The sequence below is a fragment of the Engystomops pustulosus genome, chromosome 5 (assembly GCF_040894005.1).
Source record: "Engystomops pustulosus chromosome 5, aEngPut4.maternal, whole genome shotgun sequence".
In the NCBI taxonomy this organism is placed as follows: Eukaryota; Metazoa; Chordata; class Amphibia; order Anura; family Leptodactylidae; genus Engystomops; species Engystomops pustulosus.
Genome location: NC_092415.1, coordinates 187,958,873 through 187,980,545, shown reverse-complemented (window position 1 = coordinate 187,980,545; position 21,673 = coordinate 187,958,873). Strand labels below are relative to the sequence as shown.

The following is a 21,673-nucleotide window of genomic DNA, read 5'->3' as shown; positions in this document are numbered from 1 at the left end:
TTCTGTTCTAAGCTACCTGTCAGAGGTCTTAGTCATCAGCAAAGAAGTGGATGGAGACTGATCTCTATCTATATGTGCCCTGAGCTGACTCAATTATAATCTGCCCTCAATACACATGTTGGTTTGTGTTCTCCCATGAAGTAACTCCAGTGAGAAGTGACTCAAAAGTAACTCAAGTAATTCAGCAAATCCAGTGAAATTCCAACAAGGGAATCCACTGAGCTCTGCATAGTGTGCACATATAGGAGTATAAAATGGCTAGCATGGTAGCTTTCATCACGCGAAGAAGCATGTGAAGTAGAAGAATCCAGCAGTGAAGTAGTTGCATGAAGTGTATAGTGTGTGCTGTGTGAACACTAAGGGTTAACAGCTTTCCTGCTGTGAAGATAGTGTCTGGGGAACAGAGGCAGGGGGTAGAGGTGTCTATGACAAAGAGAAGGGAATAGAAAGTTCTGCACACTCACAGATTGGGATGGCAGGACTGATAGGGAATAGGGGACTCCTTCTATCTCACCTTACTTGTTTGAAGACTTCTGTCCTCACGCAGCTGCAGACACAAGGCTCTCCTGCTAGCTACACAGAGCAGTATCACATGTTCTCCTCCTCACAGAGCAAGCACGAAGCAGCAGCCCCTCCTTACCAATCTGTAGTTGGAATCTGTCCAGTTTCTTGTGTAAACACTCTTTGGTCTCATTGAGATAGGCAGCACGGCCAAAGGCAATAGCTACTGCAGGAACAGGCTAAACTGAGGAGGATAGCAGAGAAACCGCTGGAAATAGGTAATGAAAGTAATAGGCAAAGTTGTCCTGCATTCTGAGAGTTATCGATTTGTAAAAAAAATATTATCAGAGATGCACTTTAAAACGAGTGTATTTTTATATATTGCAAGTTGTTCTTATCATCTTAATAATTTCTGTTTTTTTTCAGATGCCTATGACCCAGCAAGAGTGGAAAGAGTTTAACCTAAATCTTGAGAATTTATTTCATGCAGAGTCAGTGTGTACTAGAAGAGCCAGATGGTAGTCCATGACCGTGTCTTCTCCACCCAAGTATTATCTATGGCCTACCCACACTGCCCTTACTACTGCCAAATGTATGAAACGAGTCCTCTGCACTGTATATAAGTAAACCCTTTATCTACAAGAAGGATGAATGGAATTTACCGGGAGAGTCTTTTTTTTGTAAAAAGCACATTGAAGAGATTTTTGGGTCAACTCTTAACCACTGAGGTCTGTAAACATAACTCATTAAGAGGAGCACATTGCGTGTCACATTTCCAATGAATGTAGTATTGAACTCTGCATTGCTATGACGCAGGAGGCTAGTATCAACCTGAATGTATCCACACCAACATATTGCATGGACTTGGAGAGCCTGTTCCTTTTTTTACTTTTTGTTTTTTTTTTAATCCTGCGTTACGACTCGACTCCTCTATGGATGCTTGTACTTTGCTGCATTTTTGATGGATGGCTAAACACGTAATGAACCCGACTCATCACACATCATTAAACCTCTTCACCAATGACAGTTCCGTGAAGAAGAAAAAAAAAAGAACTTTGTTTTGAAGAACTGATGTGTGTTTTATGAATGCAAAAAAAAAAAAAAAAAAACCTTCTAAACAACAGCTCGGAAAGAGAATGAACATGTCTAATTGGATGTGTGTCGATTCTGTTGGAGAACTTGCAAAATGTTTTGACTGTGGGGGAGGTTTTAATGACATATAGGAAAAAAAGAACTGGCTGCAATGTAGAGTGTGGGCTTTCTTCATCGTAGAGGAATCAGTAAACATCACGTTGACAGCTGATTTTTCCAAGACTCGCTGCATGTATCGATCTCTAAAGTGACGATTCCGAAATGGGAAGAGGTTTCCAGAAGTGTAACACGGAGTATTCGTTGGGATTGGGACCGTCACGAGAGCTTTGAGTATGGCGAAACGTTACACCACATCTCAATCAGTTGGATGGTTAGATCTCCGAGACTCAAAATGTTCCTCCGTCTTTGTAGCTCTTCTGGTTGATTCAATGTCATGATCTTGGGTTGACATTTAATGCAAAGTACATGTACAGATTTTTCGAGATCACCTTACCTCTTGGCCCTTGTCATCTATGTATAATACGCTTAGACTTGCATTGTAGTGTAGTGATAGTCAACTGATGGCTATTCCCACATGCAATGACGTAAAGTAAGAGGGCTAGCCCTGTGACTACTATAACACTTCATTACGACACAATAGTAAGTCTCGAGTGGCTTCTAACAGGCAGTCTATACCAAGATGCTTACGGAAAAATGTAACTTGACCTTTTATGGATGGAAACATTTTATTGTGCCTGATATATACTTGTTTGTACCCTTGTATATACGGAAAAGAGGTGAGCACTGTTGGGTCTTATATTTTATCTCCTGGGCCATTGCTTTCTGTGAGTTGTAAATATGAATCCATTGTCTATCATTCGAAGGGGGGAATCACCAGTTTAAAGCAATACTGTTACATTGGAACAAGTCCATTTGTTTACATGCATTGCTGCCGCCATGACCTCTGCACATTTGATAACTCCATTCGTGCTATCAGTGCCTGTTCCCTTCATTCCTGCCTTATTCTGCCATTGTACTTTACAAAGCACATGACACTGTAGAATATATATATTGACTGTGATATATTCTGCAAAAAAAAAAAAAAAAAAGCTCCATCACTTGGAACAAGGTGTAGCCATCCGCTGGCTTTTTGGCTGCTGCAGAACATCACTTTCTAGCCTACACAACCTTGTAGTTCTGCAGCAGACACATAGACGGTGGTTGCGTACCTCTGCACTAGAATATATACGTGTGTTTTATGTAGTCTTACAACAGTTATAAAATGCTATTAGTTGAAGTGCCTATGTTTGCTACCACCTGGTCACTTATGCAAGTAAGAAGTAGACCCTACATCCAAAGACATCTCCTCTTCATTCCAAAGCTGCGCCATTGTGTTCCATACTAACTAGCACTTTAATAACGCGTCATCTATGGATGATACCTGCCCCTTCTGACATAAGACACATCAGCGCTCACCGTTCTTGTTGTGTATATGTACTGATAATCATGAATTCTATGGTGGATGTAGTCGTATTCGGACCTCGCGTGGTCGCGCTCTTGATGAGATTGTATTGGCTTTATTAATGAAAGGTTTATGTCAACTTTTCAATATGGAAGACACCTTCTATAAGAGAGATCTAGAACTGAAGTACAGTAGGTAGTTACTGTATAAAATATGTATCAGCAATTCCATTTTCTTGTTTTACGGCAAAATGGGGACACTTGTGACACACAAGGCCCCCTCCGATCAGATTACCGCTTGTGAAGGAGCCTCCTACCGGTGTAAAGTGAGATAGTAAGCGAGATTTTGGTAGATTATTAATTATTGTTGTTTTTTTAACATCTCCCTGGTTTGAGATTAAATAAAGGTGTTGGCCACTTGAGGACAATAAAACTTAAAGGGGTTGTTCACTTTACCTCATGTTTTATGTAATGTGTGTGTAATTGCAGGGGGCAGGATATTAGATAATTTCCCAATATACATCTAGTAATAGTTCTGTAACACTTTCTTGATATGTAAAGTGAAGCCTCCTGTCTTTTACCTCATCAGTCAGAGATTCCTGTCCATAAAATGGCGGCAGAAGAAGGGTCATGTGATCTCTATCTGTCCATGAGCACTTCAAGGACCTAAATCTTATATTCATGAATTGTACATGGACAGATAGAGATCACATGACCCTCCATCTGCGGCCATTGTATGGACAGGAATCTCCAGCTGATGAGGTATAAGACAGGAGGCTTCACTTTACATATCAGGAAAGCGGAGCAGAACTATTACTAGATGTATATTGGTAAATTACCTCATATCCTGCCACCACTCCACCCCATTTACACACACATTACAAAAAACTTGAGGTAAAGTGGCCAACCCCTTTTATTGTCATGAAGTTTGATTGCAGACTTTTGATGGACCTTAGTGTCTCATAATCCAATCCACATGAAGCCCCAAAATAACACATCTTATAGATGTCCATGATATTGCCCAAGTGAATTCAGACATCAATTTGCACATGGATATCCTCAAGGCACCATCTTTTTGGGTTTCCTTTTGGACTGGATTTTTAAAGAGACTGGGCCAAATATGACATAATGGTTCATTTCTTTCTGTTATCATTCTTAACATGTTTTTTGTGACTTTATATTTAAGAACGGATAATGGAGAGAGAATGAACCAAATGGTGTCATGTGCTTGTTGCCTTAGTAGTCCTCTGCTTTGGTCACAACTTTATTACCACTCTGAGTTATCTCCATCTGCCCCATAGACATAAAATTGAGGGGTAGAGCCCATACGTGACCAATGCTTCATACAAGTGGGACCCCTTGGCACATTAATAGTCCCTGTAGTCAGACACTGGGTCCCTGTCATGAGGTTAGGTGGCCCAAGCATTAAGCTTTTGATGTAGGATCATAATGCAGTTCAGAGAACGAGGCTTATAAAGATCTGCCAAGATAAGACCACCACTACATCTACTCCTATGTGGGGAAATAAATATTCTGTAGGCACCAAAAATGGCCGCCCATAGTGTGCATTTTATCTCTCTCCGGTAGAGGACTAGCTGTAGGCAGGCTCAGTAGTAATGTGGTTAGTTTTGTACATCAATATTTGTAAGCCAAAATTTATGAAAGCCAAAATCTAACCAAAGTTCAGATATGGGACAATATTGAATTGGTTGAGACCTAAACTTCAAGATCTGCACCTATTTGCAGCAGCAAAGTGCATTTTCGTCAAATCCCTTTAACGAAATTGTAGGATGTTCATTAAAGGAAATCTGTCAGGGTGATTTTTGTCACTAAACCATCTACAGGTCCATATGGACCTATCTCTGGTCCTCCTAGCACCTGCTTGTTGCTTCAGTGAATCCAGGGTAGTAAACTTCAGCTTTCATGCGCAAGGGCAATGAGCCCCAGGACTTGCTTGATATAAGGAAATTTGGGCACTACACCGTTGGTCCTTGAGGACCTTTCGGTGGTTTATTGTCACCAATTGCCTTGACAGGTTCCCTTTAAACCAACATTAACAGATTTCTCTTCCTAGCTTATTGTACTTGTAGTATCCATGGGGGTGGCCTGGTTTTGAATCCATTTTCAAATTACATTTTAATGAATTTTCAGGTAATACTGTGGAACCCCTGCTCCTCATTCATTAGCAGAGCATGGAGTTGTTTCAAAGAGTCTCTTTGGAGGACCCAACATGTCCATGTTATATAGACCGGCCATTGATGTTAATAATAAATAAATCTACCACCAGGATGAAGGATTGTAAACCAAGCACACTGACATGCTGGTGTGTGCCCCCTCTGGAAGGATCTGTTGTACTTTTGGCTATCTGTGCCCTTGTTTTTAAGAAAAAAAGGCTTTTAAATTATGCAAATGAGTCTGAGGGAGTCCGGGCTCCATAAACCGGAGCCACTCGGACTCATTTGCATAATTTTAAACCCTTTTTTTCATAATGAACAAAAGGACATAAGAAGCTAAAAGAAGACCAGATCCTGCCAGAGGGGGCACACACCAGTATGTCAGTGTGCTTGGTTTACAATCCTTCATCCTGGTGGTTGATTTCCTTTAATAGGCGTTACGTAATGCTGAATTTCCCCTGTGGAGGCGCTGTAGCAAATATTTGCATCGGAGTTTATCTGAGCTGAAGGACACTTATAATTAAAGTGGTTGTCCCAAAGCCGATTTCTTCTCGAAATGATAAAGATAGCCGGTGCATATAGACTCAATGTACAGTATGGATAGATCTATGTCATACATACTAACATTTTCAACATCCTCTAATCTTTCTCTAATCATGACACTGATTTTTTATATGTGAGAAGAGAATGTCTTTTATATGTGAAAAGACATAAAAAAAATACTGTATGTACAGCACTAATGCAATCTAAAGGGTATTCCGCTGAATATAATGATATATAGAAGCTATATGTATAGGGGTGCAAGATACTAAGATGTAACATTATCTCATGTCAAATGTCTCTATATGAAGTGTCATCTATTGGGAAATGTAATATAGTGAATAAGATTTTAAGGAATTGCAGGGTAAAAAAGATTTTGTCAACCAAAAACTTAAATATGGCTGTGCAGAGGAATCCATATGTTACTGTGAGCGATCTTTATTATGAAGGTTGAGCAGTCTGTATCCATAGACCACAGTCCTTGCTGTGCTGGGGGGTGGAGACCTAGCTGCTGTGACTCACCACTCCCCCGATCTCCATAGAATTTCATTGTAATCTGACCTCAGTGAGCTGCTATCTGTCTGTATTGCTAGCAAGACAGAATTCAGCTGAGATTGTAGAGTGTTAAGAAGACTAGGAAGGAGGGAGAAAAATAAAAGCCAAAGTAAGTGGAGAAAGAACCATGTATTAAATGGAATCTTTTTTTTCCATTGTATGATTGATCTATGGATCTATTCATGAATGTTGGGAAGTGAAGATGATGTGAGTGATAGTGGAAGTCGCTAGCTTCTCCTTCTACTTGGGATTTGGTGGAGTTGAGTACATCTAGCAGACTGGGATGTAACGGCATGACAGCAAGTGTCACTGGAGTATGTGTAAGTTTTGCAGCACTTATTTTGTATAAAGGCAAAAAGTTCTAAAAACTAAATGATAGTATAATATGGTGTATAATACATTTCAACTTTTACAAATACATAACATAAGTACCATCATGACATTTATGGCATATCCATCTCTAGCTCTGATTAACTATTCTTCCCCTGCTTGCTAGCAAGATGGAATTCAGCAGAGATTAGGGAATACAGGCAGTCCCCCGGTTGCATAAGAGGTTCCACAGGTTTGTTCTTAAGTCAAATTTGTATGTAAGTCGGAACTATATATTTTATCATTGTAGATCCAGACAAAATTTTTTTTTGCCCCAGTGACAATTGGAGTTTTGAAATTTTTTTGCTGTAATTGGACCAAGGATTATCAATAAAGCTTCATTACAGACACCTTACAGCTGATCATTGCAGCCTGGGACTATAGTAAAGCATTCAGAAAGCTTCACCAGAGGTCACAATGGGTGGAGGGGTTCGTCTTTTACTAGGGGTCGTCTGTAAGTCGGGTGTCCTTAAGTAGGGGACCGCCTATATAAGGAGGAATGATGATAAGTGGAAAAACAACCTCTTTGCTCTGATAAGATAAGCAGAAATTACAAAGATTGTTGTATTCACTTGAACTTTTGATCATGGCAAAAAGTAGTGTCTGTCTGTTGTTGAAAAGTTAGTGACCATTTAAGATAAGATAATCAGATAATCCTTTATTAGTCCCACTGTGGGGAAATTACCAATTTAAAGGGATTTTATGGGAAATAAGATCAATAAGAACCAGGTTCTGCTGATTAGGATCCTCAGTGGGGATGAGCAGATCATTCAAGATTTGCTGAAGTTTCACCACGTTTTTCCAAAAATTCAGTTTGGTCCGAATGAAATCAGTCCAAACTGTTGTTGGTACATAAACCCTATCACAGGAGCAGCTGACTCATTTCAGTATCATAATGTAGAGAAACTCAATACACAAAATGCGATAGGACCTTTGGTGTGGGGGTCTAGATGTGCCTGGTAGGTTCGCATTAGGGTGCATCCACACGTTCAGTTTTACAGATGCAGTATTTGGAGCCAAAAGTAGATGTGGATGATAATGGGCGAGGACTTATCATCGAGAGAAGCTGCTACTTCTCTATTTTCACTCCACTCCTGGTCTGGACATCAAAAACTGCATCTCAACAACGCTTAAAGGAACAAGCAACAAACCCTTAAAGGAAATCTACCACCAGGATGAAGGATTGTAAACCAAGCACACTGACATACTGGTGTGTGCCCCCTCTGGCAGGATCTGCTCTTTTTTTAGCTTCTTATGCCCTGTTTTTTACAAAAAAAAGGCTTATGCAAATGATACTGGGGGTTCCAGGCTCCATAGGTGTTAATGCAGCCTGGAGCCCCAGGCTACGTTGCATAATTTTTAAAGCCTTTTTTTAGAAGGAAGGAGGCCATGGGTAAAATATAAGAAGATTACCACAGTCACGGTGCCTGGATCTATGAGTAAGTGCCCCTGGTTTATGATGATGGATTTTGATGGTAGATTTTCCTTTAATGGGCAGAGTTTAGAGCACGGATAGGTATCTATAGACTGCGGTAGCACTTGTATTAGTCCACCGCCATCTTTTCATTAAGCAGAAGTCACCATATTTGGAAACTAACACTATGAATATGAACCACTTTTTGCCTCCTGAGTTGATTTTGACATGAGATACTGTTATAATACTATTGATGAGAGCGGTTCTAATCCATCTTCTTCCTATGATGTACACAATGTGAGATGGACAGGGGAGAATAATTGCCAAGTTTGTCTCCGATCCCTGCAGGAAATCTCGGTCTTGCAGTTATTATTGGGGGTCCTGTAGGAGCTGCCTGTCTATGAGGTCCGGTCTATGGGCCGAGGTGTCTGTCCTGAGCCACAAATCAGCAAGAGTCTGCGTAACATCATCCGTTCTCTTGCTGCAATGGTCTAATTTCCTTGGTTTCTACCTTGTTGGTAGATCTAGTAATGTGACAATATTTGTCTTCTATAGTGTACACTACACTGAAACAAATGTTTTGTGTTCGTTCGTGTATAGAGTCGGAGGGGATCCGTTTTTGTTGCCGTCTCGGGCGCCGCCCCTGCTTTAAAGTTGTTGTGATCCATGCAGAATGGTGGTGAAACTATACAGGAATCTGTCGATGAGCATCTGCAAACCATTCCTAGGATGTATTTTAAGACTTAGCCGTTTCACTAACACCTGTTTTTGTTACGAGTATTTTTTTACATAGAATATCTTATAAAGAATAATCTGACTTGTAATCATTACTAGACACTTTTACGTATAAATATGAGAAAGAAAACTGTGTATAAATGATAACTTAGAGTTCACTCGTTACTTGCATACGGCGGAGATAGTAATTTTCACCCTGCATAAGCACTCGGCCAACAAATCATTGCAACTCAAGGGTTAAAGGAAGCTGTCACATTGTACCTAATGTCCTGTCTGCAGGCAGCATGTTATAAAGCAGGAGGAGCGGAGCAGATTGTACAGAGTGTCCTATCTGCAAGTAGCATGTTACAGAGCAGGAGGAGCGGAGAAGATTGTTCATAGTGTCCTATCTGCAGGCAGCATGTAATACAGCATGAGGAGAGGAGCAGATTGTACATAGTGTCCTATCTGCAGACAGCATGTTATAGAGCAGGAGGAGAAGAGCACATTGTTCATAGTGTCCTATATGCAGAGAGCATGTTATAGAGCGGGAGGAGCTGAGCAGATTGTATATAGTCTCCTATCTGCAGGCAGCATGTTATAGAGCAGGAGGAGCAGAGCAGATTGTACATAGTGTCCTATCTGCAGGCAGCATGTTATAGAGCAGGGTGAGAGGAGCAGATTGTACATAGTGTCCTATCTGCAGACAGCATGTTATAGTGCAGGAGGAGCTGAGCAGATTTCACAGTGTCCTATCTGCAGCCAGCATGTTATAGAGCAGGAGGAACTGTGAAGGTTTTTCCTCTATTCATTTTTGACCATTGGTCCTTCTTCATCCTGTTATAAGACCCCCAGCAATGTCTAAACTATAGATAGGGGGATAAGTTATTTTGACTTAACAAACCCTATAACTTACAGCTCTGTATGAACAATCAATAACGGAATATGATCACCCCATGGAGAGGACAGTGTCACGCTTCCTTTAACACTGCTGCCTTATGATATTTCACCTTGCGCATATATATATTATTATTATGATATATATATATATATATATATATATATATATATATATATATATATATATTACAGTGCCAAACATGTATAACCTTGGCCCATGAGCTTTAGGGGCCCATAGACTCATTTTCTCCATATGAAGAGACCCGTATGTTATAGTTGGGGGTCAGGTACAGGTTTTGCACTGGGGCCCAGTGACTTCCGAATTCAATCTACGCCTCACTGAGAAGCCTCTTTTATGACAGAGAGACTAGAGGCATATTCCAGATTGTATTGTATCTGTTAGACGTCACTCTTGATACATACACTTACTATCTCCATCGTGCATGGGTGATGGGTGCACTTTAACCATTTCAGCTGAACTCAAATACCACTGATGTTTTTGCACTTGACGTGACCTATTTTGTTTTCTATAAATTGTAGAAAGAAAGAAAATAAATCATTTGTATGGCAAATATGTCAGTGAAAAGAAAAAAAAAACCTAAAAAAAAAAATGCTCATTTAAAGTATCTATTGCTTTTTACAAAATATGGTCTATTTTTTTAATGTGTACACATGCCACAAGTTGCCAAATAAAAAAAAAATGAATATTATATGTAATAAATTCTGAATTTTTATTGTGAGTGGGTCTTTTTTTTTTAAGGCAGATTTTTTTTTGTATCGAAACGGTGATATTTTTCCAGGTGCTGTGGATTCTAGCTGAAGTTTAAGCTCCTCTGGAGGTGGGGAGGACCCCGGTGGTTACCTTATCTCACTTCATTTAGTTTGACACCCCCCCCATTCCTCCATAATTCACTCAGGAACTTGTCAAATAGCAGCATTCCAGAAGCATTAAGTGACCTCCAGTGCTGCGCTCTTTCTTGGCCGGCTCCTTATCCATCCATTATACAGGTTCCATTACACTTTTATAGGGGCAGGGTCTGCTTCTACTCAAGCTCATATTGCAAAACCTGCTGACAGGTAAATGAGCTCTGCTAAATGAGGGAGAGGGAAAAACAGGACACTTATGACACTTGTGCGGATAATACATTATCTAATAGGCAAGATTTTTCCATGATCCAAGCTCCACAACAGCAGCCGGGAGTATTTAGCCGCCTAGTACTGAAATACTGAAGACGGGATCCTGATAATGGGGCACATTTACTTACCCGTCCCGTTGACGCCACCAATCCGGAATGTCTGCTGAGGATTCGGGTCTGCCACGATTCACTAAGATCGTGCTTCCAATTTCCTGCATGTGTTGCTTCCACCGCTGAGGTCCACCGGAGTTCACCTTCTTCTTCCCGGTGAGTGCTGATCTTGCGACACAATATGGTTTTTAAATTCTGTGGTTTGTCCTAATCAGTCGGGTTGTCCGGCGTCCACGCCCCCCCCAATTTCTGTCGCATGCAAGCCGGCGCCAATTCGCCACAATCCGATCGCGTGCGCCAAAAACCCGGGGCAATTCAGGGCAAATCTGAAAAAAACGCGAAACCCGATGAAAATGCAGTGTTCGGATCCTTAGTAAATGTGCCCCATTGTGTCCCATATTAGAATAATTTTTGGTTTCGTTCTAATATCCGAATTCATACCAACATTATCAAGAATGAATGGATAAATCAAATCTCAAGGAACATAGCTGTAGTTAAAAGGGTTTTCCATCCCCTATTCTATTAATGACTTAAAGGGAACCTGTCATCAGTAATTGGCCTAATAAACCACTACCAGAATATTGTCAAGCAGCATCTAGTTTTTGTTTCTTTCATAGTCCTGTGTGGTGGCATCATCTAAAAAATCTACTTGCTATAAAGTCAAGGAGGAGGAGATTTTAACACTGATGTCATAGTGGGGATCTCTGATCGCCTCCTCCTCTTTGATTGAAATTATGCATCAGACTTCAGGATATCTGGTTAGCGATGTCTCTGGATGCAGGACCATCAGTTAAAGTGAAGGGGGCTTTCTGAGGCAGGGAAAGTTTGACCTCAGTGTTAAACTCTCCTTGACTTTCTACAACCAATTTACAGCTCACTTCAAAGCAGATTTTCTGGATGATGCCACCACAAGGGGCCATGAAAGACATCTCAAGACCAGGCATATAATGATCTATGCAACTGTGGGACATCACAGGACCAGGGATATAACGAACTATGCACCTGTGTGACATCATATGACCAGGGATATAACGAACTATGCACCTGTGTGACATCACATGACCAGGGATATAATGAGCCGTGCAACTGTATGATATCACATGACCAGGGATATAATGATCCATGCACCTGTGTGACATCACATGACCAGGGACCGTTTTTTATCTACAGGAGGTAAACACTGAAGCTTCCTGCAGAATGACAGTAAGCAGAGATCAAGAAATCAGTGAGGAACTGATACAGAAAGTATATTGGAAAACTGTATAACTTTTCATTACATAAACAATATCAAATATTTTCTGAAAGTGGACAACATGTTTAACCGGTTCTTACCGATGATGGGATGAGGCAGGACCCTTCATCAATGAAAATTCCATCATATCTTAACTTAGACAGAATAGAAGATTTCCATCTAGTTCTTTAGATCCCAATCCCTTCTCCATTATCATTTCACAACTCGCCACAATCAGGACATACAGTAATCTTCCTGACGCATGGAATCCCAGCCCTTAATTGTGTCTTTGGCTGGAATCCACTTTTCTGTATTTTGACAGCATAAAACTTTCCTCACAAGAATTTTCCAAAGCTTTGAAGCTTTTTTAACAATAACCTAAATATGGGAGAACCAGTTGAGAATATGGAATGAATAAAATTTACTTTCTGCAGTATCCCTAAAGTTTCTTTGCAGACGCGTGCGATCGCTGGTTACCGATTGGATGCATTTGCATAGAAAAGCATATGTGATTGGAGCATGGCACACCCCTGTGCGCTTTGATCCCGTTTCTAAACTTGTGACCATACCCTTATACAGACATTTATAGCCAATGCCTTTGGGCCCATTTGCTGCATTCCCAGTGTCACATCCATCATGAGGCCAGTTGAGCCGTTGGCCTCAGGACGGTGGAGTGCAGTAAAGTCCAGAAATGTGCAGATAGAAAGAGCAAAGTATCTTACTGCTATATAATGTAATTCAGGTAGAAAAAGAGTGGTCATAAGACCACTTAAAACAATTTAAAAAAATCCTCTTGAGGTCCTCAACCAGTAACATTCACGTCATTTTGGGGAGGGTCACTGTTCCCAATGAAGTCATGGGGGAGCGATAATTCTCCCCAAAATGGCAGCACCCAGCGCACGAGTGCAGCCATTTAAATGCCAGCATCGATCATGGGTGTTAACAGAGGGGGAAAGTTGAGCCAAGTCCAGGGGGAACCCGAACCTACACATTTTAGTACAAACTTTGTAGTTTGGGTCCAGTCAACACCAGAGACAAAGCATATCTGGAAAACCCTACACAATGCTGGTTTTATGTGTTGGGTGATTCAATGGGGCACATTTACTTACCCGGTCCAGTCGCGATCCAGCGGCGGGTTCTCTGCACTGGATTCGGGTCCGGCCGGGATTTAATAAGGTAGTTCCTCCGCCGTCCACCAGGTGGCGCTGCTGTGCTGAAAAGCATTTTAATGCGCCGGAATTCACCGAGGCCGTCTGAGTGAAGGTAAGCGGGTCCCGAGCGACACATTTTCGGTTCTTAAATGCGGCGGTTTTTCCGAATACGTCGGGTTTACATTCGGCCACGCCCCCCGATTTCCGTCGCGCGCATGCCGGCGCCAATGCGCCACAATCCGATCGCGTGCGCCAAAATCCCGGGGCAATTCAGGTACAATCGGCGCAAATCGGAAATATTCGGGTAACACGTCGGGAAAACGCGAATCGGGCCCTTAGTAAATGACCCCCAGTATCTTCTTGGATCAGCTTCAGTGTAAGAGTAAAAAGAATCCTAAAACATCAAATTTTATAAAAACAATCAAAAAGTTTTCCCCAAATTTTTAAGAAATTAAAATGTTTTCAAATAAGTCATAATCAAATAATGTTATTGATATAGAAATATGTATTTCTGTAACAGACATTTGATGAACGCAACCTGCAACAGAAATTTTTGGAGATCATTGCAGGACATCACCAGGGGACAACTTCACAACCAGCGGGCCACCTTTGAAGTTCAGCTGCCACCTCTGTGACCCAGGCCTCCTAGGACATATGGTTCAGTCACAGCCTAGTTGTCAAAGGTCACCCATCCCTGGCCCTTTACTGTTTGCACTAAGTGTCCATCCACAGGGCTTAAGTCCAGAAGATATGGAACCCCACAGATGGCTTTGATGTCTAGAAATTTCCTGACGTGCGGGGTCCTGTTTGTAGACATACGTTGCAGAGGAAGCTTGCTCTGTGTTTGTGTGGGAGACTGGAATAACAGAGGTTGCTGGGATAAAAGATCTACAGAACAGATTGAGGAATATGAATGGCATCTGTGGGGAGAGGTGCTACATGGTTACGGCACAGATAACGTTTCATCGAAATGATTCCTGGAATGCCTACGTTGTTTATAGACCATCTAGTAACACATTTCAACATCCAGCGCTTGCACTAATCTAAAATATTTCCTTTATGTGATTATTAAATGTGTTTTCATAACGATTTACAAATTGAGCAAGGTTCATGGATATGGACTCTCAATGCTACATGGTGGTCCAAATGTTTGGCGTCTCAAAGATGTGCAACATGAAGTTCTGTTACCATATCCAGCTATAACCATATCTATGGTGGTAGCACTCCAAAAAATGAATGGAAAAACGGAAGGGTTTATTCCAAAACTGGCGACGTTTCGGTGTGTATCACCTTTTTCAAGCAATGTGTGCATACAAAAGAGCAAACTTATATACCCCCTTGGTGGGAGGGTTCACAAAGTGACATCATAAACAAATGTGCAAATACAGCATTGTTAAGATAGCAGCAGTGATATAAAGTGTCAGTGCATAATTAATAAATATCATATACATATCACATCGTGTACTGTGTATAGAAGAGGTCATGTGCGACTGATTACCGGTGTCCGGCGTCTCCATGTGTATACAATGGCGATCCAGCGCCTAATCGCGTCTACACATCTCTACTGCGCATGACCGGAAGTCAAAACAGGCGCATGTGTAGAGAGAAGAATAGAGTGAACGGTGGCCATATTGGGTAAGGGAATCGCAACTTCTGTGTACTATTAAACGACTGGCAATAACGGGTCAGCGAAATTAGAATGTATCAATTAAAAAAGTCTTATAGACACAAGTGTGTGGTGATATATATATATACATTAAGAGACCACGTCACCCATCACGGGCCGGACTGGCAAAAGAGCTTGGCATAAATGCCGGCTAATGCCAGGACCCACGCATAGGTGTGTGTGGTGCACATGAACCCAAAGAATTGGGGTCGGGCACCTACACCGTGCAGGAAAGGCCCGCAATGTTGGTGACATTTCGGTCCCATACACAGTGAATACCCCACATACAAATGACCCAGTGCCGATTCAGATGTACATAATGCAGAATCCACGAAATGGCCCAAAGGAGACGTCAGTGCATGAATCAATTCTTCGAGTGCAAGTGACAGTGCATATAATGTGACAATGATCTAGGAGATAAAAGATAAAAATATTAAAATCACATAAAGAAGAGAGGTTTTTTGAATATGCAAATAACAAAGTCATTCAGAGGAGGGAAACATAGGTACCACAAGGCGGAGGATATATTCACATAATGGATCCCAGGTTAAAGTCCACATTCAAACCATGTGGTCTCAAAGTATTCAGCCTATATATCCATTGTAACTCTTTTTTACGCAAGAGTTTCTCCCTGTTGCCCCCACGTCGTAATGCAGGTACGTGATCAATAAGTGTAAACTTAAGTTGTGTTTCAGTGTGTCCACAGTCAAAGAAATGTTTAGAGACTGGAAGGTCTTGTTTGGCTTTTCTAATCACTTGTTAGTCCTCTACCGGGACTGCTGAGTCTTTGCACCCCATAATATGTATATAACAGTGATATCTTCTACAGTACCCAGCTGTGCTACTTCCCCCATGTGGTCTGCACTTAGTGGGAAAGATATGTGCCCTAAACCTCCCTGGGAAAAGAAGACTGCCTGGTAAAAAGAGAAGGGGGCCCCATTCAGAAGTCTGCTATGGGGCCAAACCTCTCCTAGTTACGCCCTTGAGTTTAAGGGTTATTTCTAACAAAATTCTTGATGACCCATGGGGGTCCAACACCAAGCACTCCCACAGACCATCTGTAGCTGATAAACAGGGAAGGGAACAGGGAAATGACAGCTCCATTCTCTGTGAAGTGGCCAAACTGAGTCACTGCGCCTTAGGTGCCATTCAAATTGATCTGCAGTAGCTTGATCTGACCACTACACAGAGAATGGAGCTGTCTGATTCCTGTTTCATTCTCTGTTCTGGGTTCCTGGGTGTTGCATAATGAAGTATTGAAGACCTATTGTATTCTTTGGATAGATAAACTATATTGTTAGTCCAGAAAAGCCCTTTTAAAGCAGAAAGCCGGAACACACTGCAGTGCATTCGGGGTATCCCGATGATTTCCGATTTGCGCCGAATTCCACCAGGATTTTGCATGCAACGGAAATGGGGGGGCATGCATCTTCTAGAGGGTTCATGACTCCCTCAGACAGCTCCTAACCTGGAGAGGGCACTGTTCGCAACTACTCCCTTGACATTGTACTGGCAGGGGTGTTGCATATGCAGCTGGTGAGCCCTCTCCATACACCTTTTGCTGCACAGCAATGTACATTAGTTTGCAGCAACAGGTTAAAGGACATTTTTTTAGCACATAACTTAAATACAGTGTAAAATATTGCAAATATGAACCTAATGATGCAATATATCACCAAAATAAACATAATACCATGTAGACAGGGCCGCATCTGCCATGAGGCGAGATGAAAATCTCGCCTCAGGCGGCAGAATGCGGGTCCCTGTAAAGGGCGGCGAAATTCGCCGCTCTAAAGTGGGCGATTCGGGCGTCCATTACGCCCGAATCGCCCACCAGCTAAATAAATCGCGCCTGTCTCTTTAAGACACAGGCGCGATTTATATGCGGAGCGACGCAGCGCCTTTCCGGCAGCTGCGTCGCTCCGTTCTAATCAGTGACACAGGCGTCATGACGTCATGCGCCTGTGTCACTGTGCGGAGCCGCGTCTCACAGGAGAGCCGCGTGAAGACCGGGGCCGCGCGCCGAGGGAGCAGCTGCCTGCAGGTGAGTGTGATTTTTTTTTATTTTTCATGTGCTGTCATTTATTTTATGTGGGGGAGTGGGGAGGTGTCGTTATCGTGGGAGGGGGGAGGGAACACTGTATACATTATATGTGGCCATAATTGATGTATACTGTGGGGGGGGGGTTATACATTACATGGGGCCAGAATTGTTTTATACTGGGGGCGGGGGGGGCGGTTGGTCACTGTATATATTGTATGGGTCCAGAATTATTTTATACTGGGGGGGGGGGGGGGTCTTGGTTACTGTGTATATTGTATTATGGGGCCAGAATTGTTTTATACTGGGGGGGGGGGGAGGGGGGTTTACTGTATATATTGTATTATGGAGCCATTATTGTGTATATTATATGGGGCCAGATACATTTAAACTGGGGCAGGGGGGGGGGGGTATTGTGTATATTATATGGGGCCAGATACATTTAAACTGGGGCGGGGGGGGGGGGGTGCTCTATATATTATATGGGGCCAGAATAATTTTATACTGGGGGGCTGTATATATTGTATGAGGCCAGATTATTCTTTTCCTGGGGGGTTATATATTTATATGGGTCCAGATTTCAGCTGGGGGTATACAGTATATTACTAAGCTGGGGGGCTGTATATGGAGTACAGTATATTACTAAGCTGGGGGGCTGTATATGGAGTACAGTATATTACTAAGCTGGGGGGCTGTATATGGAGTACAGTATAATACTAAGCTGGGGATGTATATGGGATACAGTATATTACTAAGCTGGGGGATGTATATGGGGTACAGTATATTACTAAGCTGGGGGATGTATATGGGATACAGTATATTACTAAGCTGGGGGGCTGTATATGGGATACAGTATATTACTAAGCTGGGGGGATGTATATGGGATACAGTATATTACTAAGCTGGGGGGCTGTATATTAGGGGGTGCTATATATTCACATTGGTCAGGGTTGCACTGTATGTAAAATCATGTAATATAATAACAGGGTGGGATATATTAGTTATAGGATACATTAGATTACTTTGCATAATTTAAACAAAATGTTAGGGGTCTGTATTAATAAATTGGGGGTGTTGTATATTGATTGGTGCTGTGCCTGCTATAATTCCAGTAGAATATATATAATGAAGGGATGTGTTATAAGTGGGTAGCGTGCGATCAGTTGTGTTGTGAGGGGTATATATTATTTAGGAGCGCAGTGTTGTTATCCAGGAGACTTTATACTGTAAGTGACTGTGGTATTTTTAGGGTCCCGGGTGGAGATGCTGCATGGAGCTGAAGATATCTGGCCGTGAATTCAGCAGTGATACGTCATGGATTGGAGAACCCGGAATAAAGTCCTCCTGATGGAAGAGATTGTCATCTATAAGGTACTAGATGCCACTAATGCCTCCCAGATCCTGTAGTCAGTCACACAGTGTCAGGGAGCTGTCTGTAGGGTTGTTACTTGTTAGTAAAGTTTTCCGCATTTACTTAAGAGGGAGCGGGGGGGGGGGGGGCAGCATTTTAATATTCGCCTCAGGCAGCAAATATGCTAGAGTCGGCCCTGCATGTAGACCTATGAGACTTATCCATCCCCTGGTAGAGGAGATTATGTGCTGTCAAGACATAAACCTTCAGGCACATAGGAAATTCTCCTCCACATTTTTGCTACATACCCTGAATCTTGTTATACAGCAGATGTGACGGTATTGCAGAGACACTAACAGGACTTATACTGTATATAATGTTCAGAGAACATATTAAAGTTTGGGTTTAATGAGTTCAATGAGAACCAAACTTTGCACACAAGCCTCGGTACAGGAACCTGACCTGAAATTTATTAAAGTCAATGGGGACCTGAATTTTGTGACATGAAAATGGCTGTAAAATGGGTGTAATAATGGGACAATTACCCTGCAAACAATGGGGATAGGAAAGGTCTTACAGGAAATCTGTCATCAGAATCCTTTATGATAAACCAGGGACATTACTCATAGATCCAGGCACCGGGGCTGTGTAATCTTCTTATATTTGTTATCCATGGCCTCCTTCCTCCTAAAATCTACTTTTAAAACTATACTTATGAGCCAGAAGGGCTCTGCGGTGTTACCAGAGCCCCTCTGTGCTGCAGCTTCACATGCTGTTACACTGTCTGTCCTCCCACTGCTCCCTCAGCACTTTTACCTCCCTCTGCATGATACAATTTCTGTACACAGTGGGGGGGGAGTGCTCCTGCACAGTTTAATAGCTTGTGAAGCTACAGCATGGAGGAGCTTTGGTACAACGCTAATTAGCATAAATAGAATAAAAGTTGATTTTAGAAGGAAGGAGGCCATGGATAATAACTATAAGCAGATTACTGCAATCACGGTGCCTGGATTTATGAGTAAGTGTTCCTGCCATTAAGAGTGAAAATGGACTTTAAGACCTCCAGACATGACATGAAAACTTAAATCCGCCCCTTCCCACAGACCATAAAGCCAAATGCTCCCCAGTAACTAGACTACTGCCATAGCTGTCCTAAATAGACATGTGGGGGGCATTTATTAGAAGCGTCTGAGAGCAGAACCAATCAGAGTTCAGCTTTCATTTCCCCACAGCTGTTTATAAAATGAAAGCTGAGCTCTGATTGGTTGTCATGAGCAACTAGAACAATTCTGGTCTCAGACACTTCTGATAAATCTTCCCCACTATGATGTTATCCTCTTCTATATCCTGGGGTTACGGTGGAAGAAACAACAAGTTGGGAGATTACATAGGACTTTCTTTTATTTTTCTACCTGCTCCACGACCAAGTAAAATAACATATTTCTCTAGTGACAGTCGTGTTCCCCGAGATGTTTTCCTTTAATTACCCTCAAGTACATGTAATCTGCCTAAAGAAAATATTTTTGCGCTTGTAGAGTTGGAAAAATAAATGATTCTTAAAATATTTGGCACAACTAATTTTTTTTCCAATTTGAATTGTTTAAGCCCTTACAAGGGGAAGGGGATGATGTATATGTCTCATGCCGGCTCCACAGGAACATATGTTGGTCCGATCCCACACACTAAACACGCTGCTCAAGATGGGAGTCCTTGCATCACACAGAAATATGATGCAAGGACTCCCTGTCTACCGAACAAACCACAGCACCAGCATTACGACAAATGATACAGTACCAGTGCTGCTGTTCAGACAGAGAGTCCTTGCATCACATTGTCGTGACCTTGCTGGATGGATGGTACACTACAATTTTAGATTATGTACAGTATATGTGATGCTTGGATGTGCAGGTTTCAAGTCTCAAAGTTTAGGGAAATTTTGAACTTTTGAACTTTGTTACTTTTAAATAGACAGTAAAAAAAATGGCAATGATGTTTATATAGGATTAATAGGATCCTACTGTTTGACAAGTCAGCTTCAACCTAAATGGTCCTTATGTCTCTATCACTAATAGCATTTTAGGAAAGTGTCCTGCGCTGAACCCCCTACATATTGATGGTTGACATTGTTACACACATAATAAAAACTCTACCTATGAATCCCTCGCCAAGTAATAATGCAGTGATCCACAAAGGAGTGACACGTCTCCAGGTATCCCCCTTAATGTCTATATCTACTGCTTTAAGTGAGCTAGCTGGAGTAACACAGCCACCTACTGGCCTGTAATTGTATTTATGTTTGAATGTTTGATGTTCATTATCATATTTTATCATTCATGTTTAGTGTTTACTATATGATGTCACCTGGTAGTAAGCAGGCTGTATGCTTGGCTGGCAGCTCAGAACTACAGTGATAAGGATTGGACTAGAGAGCCCATCTCCTCGTAAGCCCTGGTGGTCACTTTGCAAAAATACTGCACTTTTTGGTCCCACACAGAAATAATGGGGCAGATTTACTTACCCGGCGCGTTCTCTGCGGTGGATTCAGGTCTTCCGGCGATTCACTAAGGCAGTTCCTCCGACGTCCACCAGATGTCGCTGCTGTGCTGAAGTTCCCCGAGGTCCGCCGGAATGCACCTTCTTATACTTGGTGAAGGTAAGCGCGGGGCAATACAGGGAAAATCAGCGCAAATCGGAAATATTCGGGTAACACGTCGGGAAACCGCGAATCGGGCCCTTAGTAAATGACCCCCAATATGCACTTTATGCCTCCTACATAGCATTATTTTCTTCCTCACTAAGTAGAAATCCCCTTAGTGCAACCCCAACAGGCAATACTATCCTTATATACCACAAAGTAATAATACTTTATACACCACATTAATAGTAGTGCCACATTGTAACAGTTGTATCTTTGTGCCAACCGTATGCACCTAAAATACTTACCTGTGTCTGTTCACACTTACCATGAAGTAGTCTTTGGTATAGTTTACAGTGACACACTCATGCCGTCCTATACGGCCAGGATGTCTACAACGCCCCCATAGTATCCAAATATATCCACATCATGAGGGTTTGGATATAGTTAATCGTGGTATGAGTATCCAGGGCGCTGATCCAAAAATCCTGGGAATGCATCTAAGAGAATTATAGAAATGCGGCCATTGCAATGAAATATACTTTTAGTAACTTGTATTGTGTGTAAAGCTTTGATCAGTTCACAGTTTTGGCAAGAAACTTAGATTTACAGAATATTTTTGCACCGATGCAAAGTAGCATGAAGGCGCTTG

The 21,673-nt window shown here is 41.9% G+C and overlaps 1 protein-coding gene across 2 annotated transcripts in view; it reads left to right on the top strand.

Annotated features, from left to right (window-relative positions):
- The window catches only part of JCAD (junctional cadherin 5 associated), a 63,394-nt gene extending 60,757 nt beyond the window's left edge, over positions 1-2,637 (top strand). For both annotated transcript variants that reach the window (XM_072154075.1, XM_072154076.1), the window contains exon 5: positions 928-2,637. In XM_072154075.1, the coding sequence (XP_072010176.1) occupies positions 928-962 (35 nt within the window). In that variant the 3' untranslated portion in view covers positions 963-2,637. The remainder of the gene's footprint in view (positions 1-927) is intronic.
- The last annotated feature ends 19,036 nt before the right edge of the window (positions 2,638-21,673 follow it).